Source organism: Verticillium nonalfalfae (genome assembly GCF_003724135.2).
Source record: "Verticillium nonalfalfae strain VnAa140/NRRL 66861 chromosome Unknown scaffold_18, whole genome shotgun sequence".
NCBI classification, from domain to species: Eukaryota; Fungi; Ascomycota; class Sordariomycetes; order Glomerellales; family Plectosphaerellaceae; genus Verticillium; species Verticillium nonalfalfae.
This window is the reverse complement of record NW_021167243.1, coordinates 188,502-206,309: the sequence shown is the minus strand read 5'-3', so window position 1 is coordinate 206,309 and position 17,808 is coordinate 188,502. Positions and strand designations below refer to the sequence as shown.

The window sequence follows — 17,808 nt, the reverse complement described above, 5'->3', positions numbered from 1 at the left end:
GCTTGTTTATTCTTCTTCTTACCTCTTAGGCAGAATAACTTGATGAGCTAGACGCCAACAGCTCTATCGCCATTCCTTGACCGTATCATGCTGTCAGAAGGCCTTTCGAATGCTCGATAAGGCTATGAATACATTGCCAGCTCGAAGTCGGCTCCCTTTCGAGTCTGGCCTGCGACCATTTCATGAGTAACTGGGTACCTCTTCCATTTGGATCATATTCCCTTTGACAAAACAAACCACAGCCAAGGGTGGTAATACGTCTCGTCATCGACAGGCTCAATAAATAAGGGTAGGTACTTTTCCCGCCATTCCTCCTGCAGAGCTTTGCTGAACAATTCCGGGTCCAATTCTACCCGTCGCGCCTTGCAATACTCCCAGTACGAGGGATACCATCCTGACTGGGCCCAGTCAATGACGGCTGCCACTTTTGGGTTGGGCCCTCGTGACAAGAGCACATTCGGCGGGACCAGGTCGCTATGAGAAAACACAATTGGGATCTCGCAACCGATATCGATGCCGCAGACGTCTTGAAATTGCTGAACAGCGCTGTCGCCTCGAAATGGTCCCACGAGCTCTGGGCGGTACACGAGGAAGATATCCCTCAAAGGCCTCGTACCGATGCTGCCTGGTAGGAAAGCAGTCACGTTAGGTCATGTGGCTGACGTTTGAGGTTGCCACTCACCAACATAGGGCTCTTGGCCGTCTTGCTTCAGACCCCTCCATGCCTTCACCATGGGCTTCAGCTCGGCGCAGATGGCTTGCCTCTCGGTTTCGTTCAGATCAATCCACCTCTGTTCTAAGGTATCGCCCTCGATGAGCGACATGTAGATGAACCCCTGATCTTTATCCTCAGTCCAGCCAAAGACCTCAGGAATAGGCACTTGACCAAGAAGCTGTTCGTGAACCATCCTCTGAGTCGAAACTTCTGTCAATGTTACATCGCCTCCGTACTTGACCATCAACCCTAGCGATGGGATTCTGACAGGCCTGGGACGATTGAAACTTGATGCCCAAAGATCGCCCGACGCTAGACTGATGGCCCTAACCGCTGCCGGCGTTGGAAGGTCACTGGCCCGACGCTCTTTGAAAAAGCTTGATTCGGGGAAGATTTTGATTTGCTGCATGTCGAGAACGAGGTGCGTGATATTGAGGCTGTTGAGGCGGGATGATGTTGGCGTGAAGTGACAGGCAATCCCATCCACACGTTGGTTGTAGAAAGGGCGGATGGTGGAGCTGGGAAGTAGTGGCGGTTGGGGAGGGTTCCGTGCCATCCCGGTACTGGTTCAGACCCCCAAACCCACTTGTGTACCCCTTCCGACGGGCCTGGCCCAGCGCGACCAATGCCTGAGCAAGCGCCTATCCGAGTGGCGTGAATCGTGATTGCTCATCCATGACAAGATATTTGATCCAGTTGGTCTCCAACAGGAACCTACGCATCATGATTTGTCTAGTTCAGCATGTGTAGTATTCGCGTAGCGGCCCGTATTTTGAGCATCTGCATATGCGCGGGTTATTTTTACTACCTGTCCAGACAATAAGTTTACCGCGGGTCTCTTAGAGTTGCCAACTGCTCATAACTGAAACGGCTCATCACAAGCTCTACTTTTGGGTTGGATTGCCTGGCGCATACAGATCCTTCACGTTTATTCAGATGAGAAGGCTCAAAGACTCCACAGGTGAAAAGAAGAAACAAGCATATATACCTTAGCTTGACAGCTACTTCGTCATGACACGTCCCTCAGTTCACTTTGTTCAGCTCAGTCTTTAGCTACTGTCCTTTTTATCATTTTACAATTTTGAGGTCGGTTTCCTCGTCAATTCCACTTTTCAAATCAAGGAAGCAACTATCTACCCCAAGATGAAATCCATCCGGAAGGCTGCTGAGGGAGGGGCTCCTCCTCCTCCACCTCCACCCCTTCCCCCTGTTGGGAACAAAGCCGCCATTCAACCTCCAGCCCCCAAGCCACCGGCGGTGCTGACGCCAAAGGATCCTGCTCGCGCTCTCCTCGTATACCTACTGATATTCAATGGCGCACCTTTCAAAGATCACTGGGCATACTGGATGCCCTCGCCCACGAACCCAAACATAGGTGTTCTAATCCACGCGACGGGTGATGTGAAAAATGGGTTCAAATTCGAGGTCAAACGAAGCTATGACTTTACGACAACTGCTAACCGTCCCACTGCCAAAGTGCCGCTGCAGTGGGTCGAGGCTAGCGACGCCGACCAGGAGGCAATGTTCAACCGTGGGAAAAACAAAGTCGACGGCACACCCATCGGCCGCTTTGAGACTGCTCTCTACAGCGTCAAGGTCCCGGGAAAGTCTTTGAATGCCTCAGATGACAGAGTAAGCGCGCGATTCTCTCTCCATATCCTAGGTTTGATGCCTACTAGCGGGGCGTTACGACGTCACAGTACGCAATAATCCACCGATGTTCAAGCTGATTGAATATGTCTAGGCTAAGTCTGGCACGAAGGTCATACAAAGAAACTGCCAGACATGGATTGTTGAGTCTGCCGACGAGCTTGTTGCCCGCTCCTTCTTCAAAAAGGAGGTTGCTGCCTACCTTCATGCCATTGAGCAGTGATGCTACTCATGGTTCACGTAGGAAATTGAGGGGAAAGGGGGGCGATTAGGGCTGAACTACCGAACAGGATCTTGAGGCGTAGGAGGCTTGTCGCATGTACGCTGTATTTCCATTGTATCTGTCGCCCGTGATGGCTGTGCAGCGACAGATCAGAAGACCATCTATAACCTTCCGACTACATAGTCACATAGTTTGGCAGTGGGGGGTTCCGGACGTTGGTCTGCCAGTCATGATCAGGGCGGCTTCGACATGTACTAAGCAATCGTCTTCGAGGCGCTCACCCCTGGCCATGTATCTCATTGCTCTTCTGTGGTCCTTCGATAAACGCCAACAACGAAGTTTAGCCCAATCAGCTATATCTGGAAGCGCTGACTGGCTAGCATCGCGAAACCTGGTGAACACGCAAAATGCACGCGAATCGGATATCTTTGTTATTCAGCATTGAAGAGTTATTGTACCGGCAAGAGTCGACTGCGGACTATCTACAGTTCATTCCAGTCGTCCTCGGCCTCCTCCACAAAGGGCGCGAGCATGGCCTTGAGCTCCTCGACATCCAACTCGGCATCCCCACCAGGCTTGCGGTGCGGCAGCAGCACGCTGTCGACGACGTGCACGACGCCGTTCTTGGCGACAGCGTCCGAAACGGACACGTGGATGTAGCCGTTGACCTTGAGGTCGATGAAGCCGCCCCAGCGCGTAATGTCGACGGCGATGCTCTTCTCGTCAAGCAGACTGGGCAGGTCGACGTGGTAGTGCTTGATGCCCTCGGCCTCGACGCTGCCGTTACCGTCGCCGGCGACCTCCTCTTCCTCGCCCTGATCATGCTTGTAGTAGTGGTCGCTGTACAGCGTCTCGTTGGCGACGACGTGGTACTTGAGCAGCGCCTTGAGGTACTTGAGCCCCTTCTCCGAGTTGAAAAGGAAGGCGTTGGCGCCGGGGCCGAGGCGGTCAAAGGCCGTGTTGGAGGGGGCGAAGACGGTGGCACCCTTCATCTCGACGTGGTGAATAAAGTCGGTAAAGTGCGTCTTCTCGTACGCCAGCAGCAGCGTCGAGAATTTGGAGGGGAACAGCGACAGCTCACGGCCGACAAAGGGCGGCGGCACGAGGATGCGGTTGACGGCGTGGGCGACGCCGTTCTTGGCAAAAATGTTGGCGGCGACGACCTTGTCGTAAAAGTTGACGCGCACGCCCGTGAGCCCGACGCGGGTACGCAGGCGCTGGGGACGGTCGCCGAGCCAGGGCTCGTTGAGGGCCGTGGGGATGGTGTGGGTGGCGAGGATGCGGCCGGCGGGGTAGAGGCCGAGGCCGACATGATACTTGAGGAGACCCTCGACGAATTCCTTGGAAGGCTTCTTGTCGTGGTGATCGGGGATGTGCTCAAAAGCCTCGTCCGTGGGGACGAAGACGGTGTAATTTGCCTTTGTTGAGTTGAGCAGCTTTACTAGTGATTCGTGCTCATTCACGAGGTGGAAGAACTTGGTGGCATAGTCGCTCTTGGAGATGAGCTCATAAATAGTCAAGTTGGACGTATCAGGGTGGTGGTGATGGTGGCCACCGAAAGTGCTGGCCTCTTCTTCGAACGCCTGCTCGATGGACGAGGCGAAGCTGTCGAGCTTGTTACCGGCATAGCTTACAGCATCTTCGACGTTGCTGGCCAAGTGCCGGGCGTCCTCCTTGATGGAGTCTACGGTAGAGGCGATGGACTTCTTGGTAGGAAGGAAATCCTGCCAGTCCTTCAAATCGTTGGTGCTGGGCACGACGATGCCGGCAGCGATGGCCGCGAACGGCAGGGTTGAGATGAACTTCATGGTGTCGAGTAATAATGAGACGACGACGACGATGAAGACGCGTTGGGGGACGGCGAGAAGTGTAGATGGGCGATGGGGTGTGATATACGTTACGCAGGCGTTACAGCTGACGTCAACGAGTACAACCAATGATGCCAGTGGGCGAGTAGGAGCTAAGGAGCCGGACGGATGTGCCGGACAACGACGTGATTTGTCGTATTCGTGAGCTGCCATCCGATGATACGAGCCCAGGCAGTCATTTACGCGGCGTGCATTTCCGCGTCATCACGCAGCTAACCTGCGCTTATCCTGCGTTCTTCGGGAGGCCTTAAGGTCGTCTACTGATGGCGAAACCTTGGACGCATCACCACTCGGATCTGCCCCGCATCCCACCTTCGCCGACCGCTGCCCCTGGAGATGGTGCATCCCATTCGCCGACATCGCCCAGTATCCCCAGAACCTGGGCTCGGGGACCGCGGCGTTGGTGGGGCTGTTCCCGATACCCACGGCGTCGGAGCTCAATCGGTTCTTGCTGAGATCGGTATAACCGCGCGCATGCAAACATGATGCTTCTCGTTCAACCCGAGTAGATTGCCATGGTCAGTGATGCGTCTCTTGCCATCGGCCTCACGCGCTGCCAGGCCTCGCTGGTATTGTTCCCATCTCAATGTCTTTCTCCGATTGTCTCATCCGAACGACAGTGCCCCCCAGTCGCCCGAATCCATACCACAACATGCGGTAGGGGTATTCCGCTTCGGTGATCTTGGGCCAGGTGAAATGCACCAGAAATGTCTCCACCGGCCTCCACGTCCGTTCGACCCAGCCCGTACTCGGTGTTCGACGCTGCCAATGTCGGTAGTCTGTCGCAAGGACAATGTTGCCAGCGATGTCAAGTAGCCGGACGATCCTGCATCATGTCAGAGACCGAGTACCCTCGAATTTGCATGGTGTGCACTCACATGGCTATGCCGATGGGAAGCATGCCCAGAAACACGGCAGCCAGCGTTGATACAGTGCCCGTCCTGTCAATCCGCATCATTGCACCAAACTCGACGAGCGACGAGATCCAGATGGCAACGATGACTACGTCGATCACGGCGACAAAATGAAAGGTCCTCGACTTGTCCGTCCGGAACCACATGATCACGTACACTAGCAGGCCCAACACGAGATTGATCTTGAGAGAGAGTCAGCACAATCACGCGCCGAGGGTCATGTCCACGACTCACGACGGCGGGGATCAAAATCTTCAGGTTCCGCGGCACCAACACCATGCTGCTGGCGCTCGCCAGGACGGCCACACCGGCGCTCAGCAGACCGAGGAGCAGGAACCGGTGGTGCACCCTCTTGTAGGCGTCCCAGCAGGGCACATGAAACTCATTGACCTGCATGCTCGTATAGTCGCTGGTCTGGCCCACGTGCACCGGCATGCCGCACCACCGACAGACGTAGGCGCTCGTCCAGTCGGCAAAGGTGATGTGCTCGTCGACGTACAAGTCGCGCGCCTTGAACGCGCACACGACGCAGCGGCTCGCGAGCGGCCAGTCGGCGCTGGCGACGTCGGCCCAGAGCATCGTGGGCGGGGCGCTGGCGACGGGGTCTTCGGTGCGCAGACAGTCGCGGCAGGTCGACAGCAGGGCGGCCTGCAGACGATGGGCCGTGCCAAAGAGGCGGCCGACAACGGCCGGGGAGATGAAGGCGCGGTAGAAGCAACATGTTCGGCGGAGGTGCTCGAGCTCGCCGAAAGTGAGGTGCTGGATGATGTGGAGTTGGAGCTCGGCAGGGAGGCGGAGCATGTTGGGTGCAGTTGGAGCGACTTCTGCGTCTTTGTTGTCCATGTTGGCTGGACCTCGTGAATGTCGGCTGTTCCAAGTACCAAGGTCGCGATGTGGGATTCGGTATCTCGAGCGGTCAACCGCCCACAATGAAGAGCGAGACCACAGTCGACAGGCAGATGTTTGTCGCAGCCGCGTCCTCCGTTACTCTCGCCCGCTCACATAGCGAGGACAGCGGTCACGGTTCGCAGGCTGACACCTAAGGTAGGCAGCAAGCGGCGGGGCTGGTGAGAGCTGACAGAAGTGAGTCGCGAAGGGCGAGAGCCTTGCGGCAGGTGCAGCGATAAGACGTGAGGTGTCTGAGGCCTGAGGTCTGAGGGCGCTTGCTCGCTCGAGGCCAGTGGTCGTCCCTGCCTCCAGGCTGCATCTCAGGCTGCACCTCCCAGCAGCACAGAAGTGGGGCTGCTGTGTAAGTACCGTAAGTGCCGTGAGTACCTACCTTACCTACCTAGGTAGGCAGGTAGTACCTTACCAAGGTACCTACCTCAGTAGACAGACTCGAGTGCGAATACATGCCTGCACATTCCCTACATACCTACCATCTAAGTATCTAGCAGCGTCATATCGGGTGCCGTGGTAGGAACATGGAAGATATCATTTTTGGCATTCCCAAACAAGTGCAAGTCTACCCGATGCAGCCCTTGCGAGTTGGCGGGGTGGAGTCCGCGTGTGTGAAAACCAACTTGCTGTCATCAGGGAATAAGTGCCGAAATCCATCTGGGATATCCTCGAGTGTCCGCCTTGGCTAGATGGCTTCGAACTCCATCATGGTCGTGTTGGCGAACCAGCTATGTAAGGCTTTTACGGAATCGAAAGACGCTGTTCACGGCCTTTTGCCCCTGTTGTCGTTGACCTCGACATCGTACAGTGCCGAGCCGTCAATGCGAGCCAGGCTGATGAGTTTATTAGAAGCGTCAAGAAAGGTCCGGAGGCGGTACGGATAGCGAACCGGGTCTTGCGAAACTTACAGATTAGTGGATGTGGTGCGTCTCGAGAAAGTGTCCGAAGCTTCGACACCATCTCCATCAAAGCATCCCAGAGAACGCCCCTCTGGTCCTCAGTCATGCGCGGCCAGCAATTCTCGACAGTAACTCCTTGGACAAGTTCCATGTATAGCTACACATAATCGTCCTGAGTAGTCCAGCCATAAATTTCGGGAACAGGTACTTCGAGGAGGATTCGACGGAGAACCCATAGGCATATGCCTTCGTTTACATGAACTTGGTCCATTCCACCAAATTTCACAACAAAAAGTCCGAGAGACTCATACATGAACGGAAGGGGTTGTATGGCCTCGCTCAGGCCAGGCGAGTTCTGCTCCTCGCATTCCACCTTGACATCTGACAGTGTAGGGAGAGGGACATCTGGGTGGCGGCAAAAGAAGCCGGAATCTTCAAAGAGGGCATTTGCTTGGGCAGGAATCTCATTCGTTCGTATGGGCGCGGCCATAGCTGTCATGAGTCGTTTGCAGCCGTTTTGAACAGTCGACTGACAGCGTTGGTAGGTGATGTTCGACTGCGGCCCGAGCTGAGTGGACTGTGCAATGAAAGCGCCCACTTCCATGCATTGCTAAAAATACCAAGCAACCATGAGCGCCCGTTGGTTCGCGAATTATACATTTTCAAACCAAACAGCAATTTTGACATGCCTTATGTGGGTGCCAAGGCTACCTATACAATAGGTGGCAACCACTGTCCTCTCCAGCCGCGCCGTCGAGGTGTGTCTTTTTCCACTGCTATTCGCTTGTTGTGTAACGCCGGTGAGGTGACGGAAACCTTTGTCTTACCCTCATCGTCTGTACTTGGAGACTCAGTCACGCTTGTAGAGAAAGCAGATGCACTAGAAACGACTCTGTTGCTCGGAACTCAATCATGCTGCTCTGTTCCACAGTTTGTGTCCAGTTGGGCCGGTTTGGGGGATCTTCACTCCATCCCGATTCGAACTCTGAATGGCGTGCACGCGGATTACAAGCGCCAACATGTCACACACCCCGCCGAACCTGTTGGGGGCTTGACCTTGCATGTCGGCCGGCCAGCCCAAACATCAGTCATGACTCTCCAGGTCGAGCTGGTTTCGCGCTGGTTTCGCCGAGATCTAGGTTCCTAACGCACCTCAATCACACAGAAACCGAGGCAGCAGTGCGGTTCTGTCAAGATGGACCCCATCGTAATAGCCGACATTCTCATCGCTCTCGCCCATGTATCCTCCAGGGTCATCGTCTCCTGCGATGAGTCTCAGAAGTCTGTAAAAGATACCCCGACGAAGTCTCACGCATGTCCGACGAGGCATTGGGAATTCGCAATGTCGCCGAATGTCTGGTCGATATGTCAACGTGTACGATAGTATTGATTCCCAAGCATCCCTCTCGTCCCTCAGAGCCATGGGCGTGAAAGGGGGCCCTTTGGAAGCGTATTTGCGGGAGCTCAATACGTCGAAGGCTTTGCTTGAACCATCTGTAAAGAAGAGTCGCATATTTGCTCTCAAAAGGCCCCTGAACAAGCCGGAAGCAGAAAAGTCACTCTCAATCATGGAGAGGACCAAAAGCACATTCCAGTTGGCCCTGGCAGCTGACAGTGCATGAGCTCACCCTGCCGCCTGCAGACTCTCCTCTGACCACTAGAGCATTGTGTCTGGAATATCTGACGTCCCCCGAACAAAATATTTGCAAGATTGTCGACCAGGTTTAGGGTGTGTCCAGCATTCAAGACGGTTTGGCTAGCCCCATTGACCGTGCTAAGATGAGGGTGAAAGGCAGTAGGTCAATTGTTAGGTCTCTGTAGTGATGCTAATTTATCCTGTCCGATGAACAAATGGCCAAGACTCCGAATCTGACGCAAAATCAGATTAAGGGCCTAAACTACGGAGAGCGTCTGAAAAGCGTGCGTCCGAAACTGGCGAATCGCTCATTGTGGACCCAGCTTACATTTAACGGAAGCAGGAGCCGGGCAGGCTTTTGTGGCTCCATGGTATCCGTATGTCTCGCTCTGCTCTCCCCCAGACTACGTTGGATCATGACATTGATGACCATTGTCTGGTAGCGGGGTGCGGAAAAGCAGTGTTGAGGGACGTTTGAGCTCGGAGCTCGCATTCGTCACGATACATATGCTCATTTCGCATCAAGCTCTCAAGTCATACAGAATCATTAGATGGAATGCATCGATAGCTCTAAGAAGAGTCTGTGCTATTTCTTCTTTGGCGGTTTGGATGGCACGTCAAATGACCTAAAGAATTTGCAACAAGCTCTGATAGTACAATTACTCATGCAAGACAGAGCGTCGTCTTTCACATATGAGACTCTCGATTCCGATATCCGAATCAAAGGCGAAGGCATAACAGGATGTCCATATAACCCATGGAATCTCCACAAATTCTCAAGGATCATCCGAGGTCAGCAAACGCAGTTTGATGATAATTATATCGTCCTTGACGGATTGGAGGAGCGCGAAAATGCGGACAATCTCGAGGCTGCCATCCACTTCTTGTGCAAACTACACCATGGCGTGGGAAGTCCCTCCCAATTGGTGGATTGAGCCGGCATCCAGAGCGACCTCATACTGCCTTCGAGGACGTGAAGTCGACTTCGGTTGCCAGTGGCAAGAAGCATGTGGTGCTTGATATGCAGAGGGTTTTGAAACCCCAGCCAGCAAGCCAGCGAAGGTTCTCTCGATGGCCAGCGCGACTGAAAAAGGAAGTAGACACAGTCCTACTTCCCAAGGCAAACGGATAGTACTTGTTGATTCGCGTCAACATCGCGCAGGCGGTCAGAGCGGGGCCTATGTGGGCGTTGGCCACTACCAACGGATGGTACGAGGATAGAATTGACCGTTTGTTGATACAGCTAGAAGTTAGTGGAGGTGAAGCAGCGTGTAGCAAGATGTCATGGGACCGAATCGCGAATCCGTCTCATCGAAGGGAAACCTTTTGGCGCTTTCGCCATCGAGAAAGCCGTCCATGGCCTGTGAGTGCTGCTGCAGAAGTATCATGGAAAGGAGACAGGTCGACATAATGGCCTGCCGCATAGCGTCACGTGATGTGGCCGGCCACGGCGCTTGCAGCCACAGACACCTGTCTGGCACGTGATGCACCAGCCACAGCATCGAGCGTGCGGGACACTTGGATCTCAGGGCCTCGCTTGAGCCAACTCTAGAAGCCGACATGGCATTGTATGCTTCGACGACGAGCCCGCTCTTGGGCTCGGAGAAGCTGCAAAACCCTCGAGTATCACCCAGATGCCCCTTTTGATCGCCTTCAGCAGTCCAGCCACAAGCACACCGCGTGGTTGCAGAGTTGTGGACATTTCTTTTCGCTGGCGCTCCCGCTTCTGCTGGTAGCCGCCAGAGTGCCGCTCGTGGAAGCTTGGCCAGGTCAGTATATCTCCTGCACAACAGGGTCTGTCCCCTCGAAAAAAGCTCCAAGGGCTCAATACGGGTCTCCTTGACTTCCCGGAGCCATTCGGGCAATGTTATTGCCAAGTGGCGAGAGCCAGGACACAACAATGGCTGGCTCATCCAACCGCCTCACTACCTCTGGTCTCTGCCTGCCCGCATCTTCAAGTCATACGGGACTGTGGCCGGCCGGTAGAACCTCGGGTGAGACCAACATTCCTCTGGGCGCTGGCCTCCCTTTTGCCCGCACCAGCTTGTCAACAAGCCCGGGAGCAGGCAGGCAGCCACGCGCTACGATCATAACAGACGGGAGCCTCTGAGAGATTCTGAGAGAGAGAGAGAAAGAGATGGGGAGACCAGGGATGGGGGGAAAATGACAGTTGCAGCTCAGGTGGCAGGCAGCCCCTCCTCGGCCCCCTTAGCACCCACCACCTACTCACCGAACTCACCTACTCACTAGGTAGGTAGGTACGTCCCTTACTCGCCAGGCCAGGTCCAAGACAACAAACATTCAGCGCGCAGTCCCCCCCCCCCCAAAACGCTCCCGCCAGCTCCAGCATCAGCACGCTCGAGCCTTGAGATTTTCCCCCGTCTCCTCCGCTCCACCATCACGACCACCCCCCCATCCATCAACATCACCACCTGCCCACCACCGGTTTCGAGTTCGATTCGCGAAAAAAAAATCTGTTTACATCAACCACCATCAACACCGACGTCCACCTTTTTCGATCAACCATCAACTTCCGATTTTCCGTGTCAACCTCGGACCCCTTGGCAACACCGAATCCACTTCCAACCAACCGCGCATCGCATCAACAATGGCTGGAGGCAAGGGAAAGTCTGGCGGCAAGACCTCTGGAGGCAAGGCCTCAGCCGATGGCGGCCCCAAGAAGCAGCAGAGCCACTCGGCGCGTGCTGGTCTTCAGGTACGTTGCGTCAAGTCGCGTGAGCTCGTTCATGCTTGCGACATGGCTGTGCGTGCGAGTGTGCGTGAATGCGACGAAGCCTTTGATCCACCGACCATTCGATCACCAACAGCCTCGATCACGACGCGTTTGTGGAGACACCACGATGATGCACCCTTTGGGCATGGCTGCATCGCCATGGCCTGCACTGTTTTCATTGCTCGACACGTCTTTTCGGCTGATATCGATGCGAACCCCTCGACGCGACTTGATAAGCAACAGGGTCGGATTTGGTGTCTGGATTGATCGCGCATCGCACACCACACACACAGCTTTCGTCCGTCGCGTGCAGCCTCGAATTCCGTTACTGACCCTTACCATAGTTCCCCTGCGGTCGTGTCAAGCGTTTCCTCAAGTCGAACACCCAGAACAAGATGCGCGTCGGAGCCAAGGCTGCCGTCTACACGACCGCTGTTCTCGAGTACCTGACTGCTGAAGTTCTCGAGCTCGCAGGCGTACGTTTCCTCTCTCTGTCACCCCCTCACCCCAATCGCTTCTGCCTGATCCCTCATGTCCGCCACCGTCACGTCCTTGACTAACGCGCAATGCAGAACGCCGCCAAGGATCTCAAAGTCAAGCGCATCACGCCCCGCCATCTGCAGCTTGCCATTCGCGGTGACGAGGAGCTCGACACGCTCATCCGCGCCACCATCGCCTTTGGTGGTGTGCTGCCGCACATCAACCGCGCGCTGCTGCTAAAGGTTGAGCAGAAGAAGAAGGCCAAGCAGCTCGAGGCGTAGACGCCAGAAACGCGTCGACGCGACGAGGCCTGTCACGCGCCTTTTTGAGGCGCTTCTGCGTATGGAATTTTTTCTCGGGATTATCTCTTTTCACGACGGGGTCGCCGGACGGGGTTCGGTTCGATGACATGTTTTTTGTGGTCTTGTTTGGGTCGACGGCGAGACGTCCTGCCGAGGCTGGGGCAGCGACCGCGGGGCAAGGCTCTGGAGACCTCGAGGCCTGAGGGCCTTGTTTGTTTTCTCCTCCAGCCCAACTGACTACTCAGTCGCTTGGGATGCCGCGCGCTTCATCAGGACAGACCACCGGCCCGGCCGCGCATGCCGAGGGCTCCCGGCCCGTCCTGTCTGCCTCGAGCTGTCGTCTTCGAGTATTGTACAACACGGTTCCCGGTTCGCCCCGATCAGGCTTGTGGGGGTGGCTGATGGGGAGATAGGTAGATGATACTACTTGGTAATGGGGGGCTTTTGCGCGCACCGTCCGTGTGGTGAGTGATGTGGTGATGTGTATGAGCTCTATGTATTCGCCTTGTGCAGCCTCTGCTCAGATACCTCTACAGCTCGGTCCCTTTACAGATGTCCTGCCCAGTTATGCAGTCCTCGCACCTCTGCCCGGCCAAGCTCCAATGCCCGTCTGCCTGGCCGTGTAGACCGAGCAACCGCGGGTCTATCGTCTCAGGGCCATCGCACCAGATGAATATTGCGAAAGCGCCTGCCTCCTCTTCCTCTTCATCACCTTCATCGCCTTCATCCTCTTCATCATCTTCATACTCTTCGTCCTCCTCGTCCTTCTCGCCCTCCTCGTCTTCTTCACGCCCCCAGACGTTTCCCCCAGCGGCCCCCGAAGCTACCTCAACATGTTCCACCACCCCCGCCACCTCATACATCCCAACACCAGTTACAGGCGAAACAGGCCTCTCCCTCGCTCGATACCGACACTGACTGGGCCAGTCACATTCGGAGAAGCAGCCCTGCCCCTCGACCGCGGTATTACCATCCCCGTCATCAGCAGCCGCAGAAGAAGAAGAAGCGACCTCGTCCCTCATCCCCTCGGTCACCCGCTTCCCACTCCTCCCGCCCCCCCTCCGCTCCCCCCTCCACGCCCCATACGCAGCCCACCCCTCATAGTCAAACTCGGCACGACACATCCTGCCCCTGCGATCGCGCTCGGTGCACAGCACGTGGCCGCAGCAGAGACAGCGCCGCGTGCAGGCGAGGCGAAACGTGGCGCCGCAGGCGTGGCAGCGCCAGCGCCAGGGCATCGGCGTCCGCGGTGGAGCTGACGCGGGTTCCTCGACGGCCGGGGGCTGCGGGAACGAGGCCGTCGTTGGAGAGCGGGTGGCGCGAGGCTTGGGGGTTATGTCCTGGGGTCCCCTCAGCAGGGGTGATACTGGCAGGGTTTGAGGCCTCGGTTGATGTTTGGGGTGCATCTGCACTGCGAGGGTTCGCATTGTTTTGTTTGCTGGTGTCATCGTCTGAGGGAGGGAAGAAGTTTCGTCTGCTTGGGATATATCCCTTGCCTGGAAGAGGACCAGATGAAGCGGGCTGGTGCAGAATAAGCGGCACGACGATGTGAACGACACTGCCCATCTTCCTGCGTGGAAACGGCGTGTTCTATATCCGACTCTCCAATACACAATCTGGCCCCTCGCCCCAACCACCACCATCACTTCACCACCTGGATCGTGGAATCCACCAACCCAACTCGACACTATACAGCTCACGCAACCAGCGCCACTCGGATGGCTGCTAGGGACAAAGGAAACGACATAACAAGGCGCGCCAGGCCCAGCAACAAGATGGATCGCCGTCATCGCGCTTATTACCCGAGTGCTTTGTCTCGTTTGGGCAGATGCTGTTCAACGGCGCCTCACAAGGCTGTGTCGGGCAGGCTGCTGACCGTGCCTCAACAAGACAAAGGGACGATGGACAAAGACGTGGCAGTTGCCCATTCTTGATATGCTCGCCGTTGAATAGCGATGCCTGTCCAATGTTGTGTCCTTCTAGTGTAAATACCCTGCCTAGCTCGGACTGATGATACAGACTGCCGGTATTTTGGAGTCTATCGAGCAAACATCTTGTAAAGGGCTACAAGCAAGACCCGGTTCTCGTCAATGTCCAGCAGCGAAGACAAGGCATGCAAAGGACGCACTTGGGAGACAACATATTCATCAACAGCTTCCGAACTCAAACAAAACGGTGCAATATATTCAACAGTGGCTGTTGGAAGTCTAACACAGTAAATGTGCCGATCCCCATTACTCGTTGCCGCATCAACTTCGTTCCACTCCGTCACCTCTTCATCAGGTACCGTCCAAGCGGTCACCCGCGACATAACTGCCACTTTTCCTACTAAATCGTATGTGCGATGTGCGAATCAGATAAATTGCAACACTAGCCCACCACCGTCAAGATGGAAAGCTCAAAAAAAAAACAAGAGATCGAATCACCAACAAATGCAAAACCAAACGCCGTTTCACCCGAGGCCAAATTTCCCAGGGCAACAGAAACAAAAAGCAAAAGCAAATCAACGCCGACAAGGGGCTAACTTTTCTGAAGCGCCCAGGTCGTGTCGAAAGGGGAGCCCAGGGTGTCAACATGGGGACTTGATGCTGAGAGACCGAGGTTCGGGTAGGATTAGGTGGGTATATCGTCGTAGTCGTCTCCGTTGCTAGCCACGCCCGCACCGTCCGAAGACGGGCTTCGTCAAGGGGGCTGTTGTCCGTCTAGACGTCACGTCGTAACAGCATAAAATCGTCGTCAAACATCCTTCGCTGTCCAGCACCATGGTGTGGAGTAAGGAAGGGCAGGGCGGCGGCCTGTCGGAGCCGGGGCCGTGTCGGGTCGTGATATGGTTGCCCATGAGAGTGAGAGCGTCTTGAATCCTCATCACTGTCCGTGTTCGTCCAAAAAACGGTCGTCAAGATGATGCCGGGACCAGAGCTATCCAATCCAGCGTCGCGTGATTTTCTATCCACCAAATGCAACAGTCGAGAAAAGCTTTGCAACAATCATTATAAACAGTACGGGGAGGGGAACGTAGAGGTGGTCAAAAAAGCAAGCGAAGTCGTATGAGGGCGGGTGGAGATTCCTGGGGTGAGGAGAATAATCTGTACAGCGGTTTTGCTTGCGCTGGTATCTCGGCTTTTTTTTCGTCGTCTCTATCCATCGAGTCTTCATGAGTCGTGTCATCGTTGGGCTTTCGGCCCTCAGTGGTAGCGGGACGCGGTGGAACGCGCGCCGTTGTCAGACGAGTCTTCTGTCAAAGTTTGGGTTAGCCTAGCACGCCTCACAGTCGACTGATCTGGGTGTCACTTACCGCTTCCTCGCTGCATATGGCCGTTAGTGCGGGTGCGGCCTCCAAAGCCAGCCGACGCCTCCCATTCCGGGCCTCGTGGCTGCCTCTCGGGGGCTCCGTTGCGGCTGTTCACAGCGCCGGGACGCTGACTACCGATCGCGCCGGGGGTGTTGCGCGGCTGCGCATGAGTCGCGGCCTCGAAAGCTCCCAGGTTAAGCGCACCCAGAGAGTTCAGCAGGCTGTCGTTCCCAGGGGTGCTCGACGTACCCGGCGTAGTCGGGGTCAGGTTGGGGGTCGCGAGTGAGTTGCCCTGGTTCATGCCGCTGGCATATTCAGTGAACCTGGCAGGAGGCATCATGCCATTGTTGACGGCCGTCAAGTAGCTGGACGACGAGGCCGAGGGGCTGGGGCTGAACGATCGGAGATCGGCAAAGCTCTTGGCAGCTCGAAGATTGGCAAGACCCGTGCCATCAGGGCTGCCAGGCAGCTCGAGGGTGGGTCCTTGGCGGCCCAGCATGTGAGAGTAGTTGCCGGTGACGGCCCTGGTCTCTCGCTCCCTGTCTGCGGCAAAGTCGAAGGTAGCGGCCCTGCTGAGCCCCTTCTTGTGGTAATCCAGACCGACGGCGGGCGCCGTGGGCATCTGCGAAGTGGGCGAGGGGAGATGGCGCTTCTGCACATGGATCTGTCTCGAGTCGGCATCGCCAACGGAACGGTGCTCCAGACCCATATGGTGAGCCAAGATGTGAATCTGGCGGCGCTGCTCAGGTGCCACAGTCGATGGGAAGATGAGGATTTCGCGGTTATTGTCCTGCTTGAACAGGGTGAGCTCCGTGTAAAACTCGAGTGTCTCTGGGTCATTCAGGTTCACATCGCCTGAAGCTTTAGGGTTAGCGGGTTTGGGGACGATTACAGAGCACAAACAGATACATACCGAGGGCGGTGCTAGCTCCACCACGAGACTGGCCGTTATTCATGCTGTTCAGCGTAGAAACAGAAGGCTGCTGGTGGAGCATAGGTGCACGGTGTTGCTCCTCCAGTTGTCCACGACGCTCACGTTTCTCCCTCTCAATGCGCTCACGCTCGGCTTCTGGCAGCATCTTCTTGTACTCGACGCGAAGTTTGCGACCGTGGACGTCCATGCCGTTCATAGCCTCAATCACGATCTTCGTGTCATCAGGCGAGGAGAAGTTGGCAAAGGCAAGACCACGAAAGACACCGTTGTCAAAGTGGTAGTTGAACGCGTAGGGCTGCGGGAGGTGCATCTCGAGCATGAGCCCCGCTAGAGTCTCTCTGCGAACCGCAAAGGGAATGTTCTTGATGACAATGGCCGTCGGGATCAGCTGCTCTTCGCCAGGGCCGCCACGCATGTCATGCTGTCCCTGGTCGTATCTCATACCGCTTGACAAAGGGGTACCGTTGAGGCTAACCGAGCCGTACGGCATGCCCATGCCGCCCTGATCGGTCCAGTTCTGTCGACGCCTGTCAGTACCATACGCTCAACGCATACGCCATCATGCATGCTACTAACCGTAGGAATGGGGTTGCGTCGGTTGACGCTCCTCTGCCGGCTTGTGCCGTTCATGGCGCCATTGACCGTGGCAACAGCTGCAGGGTTGTAAGACCATGCCTGGTTGTTGTCAGGCATATAGCCGCCCTGCATCCCTCCTTGATGGCTCATTTGATCCATGCCTCGCGGGTTGTAGCCCCCTGTCAGGCGGTCGGTCGAGTAGAGGGCAGATGAGCCCAGAGGCGGATCGAAAGGCCTCTGGGTCTGGCGAGGCAGAGACATGCCGGGTTGGAAGCCGCTGCCACCTGGATAAGGGCGCGAGGAATTGGGAGAGCGATTCGAAGGAGGTGCGTAGTCGAGATACATATCGTGCTGTTGCTGGCTCATTATGAAGAGCGCTGTGGTTGTAGTGGCTATGTGCTGGCAAGAGTCGGCAGACAGATGCAGGAAGCCCGGGCGGTGAGAGAGAGTGCGCGAATGATGCAAGCGTGGAAAGGTCGCAGCATTAACAATAAACTTGCGTCTCGTGTCGGCGAGATCGAACGTTTCGTTCCTTGTCTCGTCGGCTTGTCGTCAGGTCGTGCAGGTTTCTCAGAGACGGGATGCGAAGAGCATGCGGGCAGCCGAGGGGGTCGCACGATGTGGCAAGTCGCTGCAAGTGTCTCTGGTTGCGCGGGAGCTGTATTCAGTGGGTTGGCTCCTCTTC

The 17,808-nt window shown here is 55.9% G+C and overlaps 7 protein-coding genes across 7 annotated transcripts; 2 read left to right on the top strand and 5 right to left on the bottom strand.

Moving 5' to 3' along the window:
* Window positions 1–212: 212 nt before the first annotated feature.
* D7B24_003024 (uncharacterized protein) lies at window positions 213–959 on the bottom strand (the record flags this gene model as incomplete). The annotated part of the gene is made up of 2 exons (XM_028637218.1): window positions 213–625; window positions 683–959. 2 exons carry the CDS (start codon window positions 957–959, stop codon window positions 213–215), a joined length of 690 nt encoding a protein of 229 aa, XP_028497426.1.
* Window positions 960–1,858: 899 nt separating this feature from the next.
* Window positions 1,859–2,588, top strand: D7B24_003023 (uncharacterized protein; the record flags this gene model as incomplete). Its single annotated transcript, XM_028637217.1, has 2 exons — window positions 1,859–2,347; window positions 2,460–2,588. 2 exons carry the CDS (start codon window positions 1,859–1,861, stop codon window positions 2,586–2,588), a joined length of 618 nt encoding a protein of 205 aa, XP_028497425.1.
* Window positions 2,589–3,070: 482 nt separating this feature from the next.
* Window positions 3,071–4,396, bottom strand: D7B24_003022 (uncharacterized protein; the record flags this gene model as incomplete). Its single annotated transcript, XM_028637216.1, has 1 exon — window positions 3,071–4,396. One exon carries the CDS (start codon window positions 4,394–4,396, stop codon window positions 3,071–3,073), a length of 1,326 nt encoding a protein of 441 aa, XP_028497424.1.
* Window positions 4,397–5,002: 606 nt separating this feature from the next.
* Window positions 5,003–6,213, bottom strand: D7B24_003021 (uncharacterized protein; the record flags this gene model as incomplete). Its single annotated transcript, XM_028637215.1, has 3 exons — window positions 5,003–5,282; window positions 5,335–5,552; window positions 5,605–6,213. The coding sequence occupies 3 exons, from the start codon at window positions 6,211–6,213 to the stop codon at window positions 5,003–5,005; spliced, it is 1,107 nt and encodes a 368-aa protein (XP_028497423.1).
* An 820-nt stretch (window positions 6,214–7,033) lies between these two features.
* On the bottom strand, window positions 7,034–7,659 carry D7B24_003020 (uncharacterized protein; the record flags this gene model as incomplete). Its single annotated transcript, XM_028637214.1, has 2 exons — window positions 7,034–7,173; window positions 7,446–7,659. 2 exons carry the CDS (start codon window positions 7,657–7,659, stop codon window positions 7,034–7,036), a joined length of 354 nt encoding a protein of 117 aa, XP_028497422.1.
* A 3,754-nt stretch (window positions 7,660–11,413) lies between these two features.
* HTZ1 (histone H2A.Z) lies at window positions 11,414–12,300 on the top strand (the record flags this gene model as incomplete). Its single annotated transcript, XM_028637213.1, has 3 exons — window positions 11,414–11,521; window positions 11,884–12,015; window positions 12,112–12,300. The coding sequence occupies 3 exons, from the start codon at window positions 11,414–11,416 to the stop codon at window positions 12,298–12,300; spliced, it is 429 nt and encodes a 142-aa protein (XP_028497421.1).
* A 3,206-nt stretch (window positions 12,301–15,506) lies between these two features.
* On the bottom strand, window positions 15,507–17,489 carry D7B24_003018 (uncharacterized protein; the record flags this gene model as incomplete). The annotated part of the gene is made up of 4 exons (XM_028637212.1): window positions 15,507–15,556; window positions 15,617–16,468; window positions 16,527–17,064; window positions 17,124–17,489. 4 exons carry the CDS (start codon window positions 17,487–17,489, stop codon window positions 15,507–15,509), a joined length of 1,806 nt encoding a protein of 601 aa, XP_028497420.1.
* Between the last annotated feature and the right edge of the window lie 319 nt (window positions 17,490–17,808).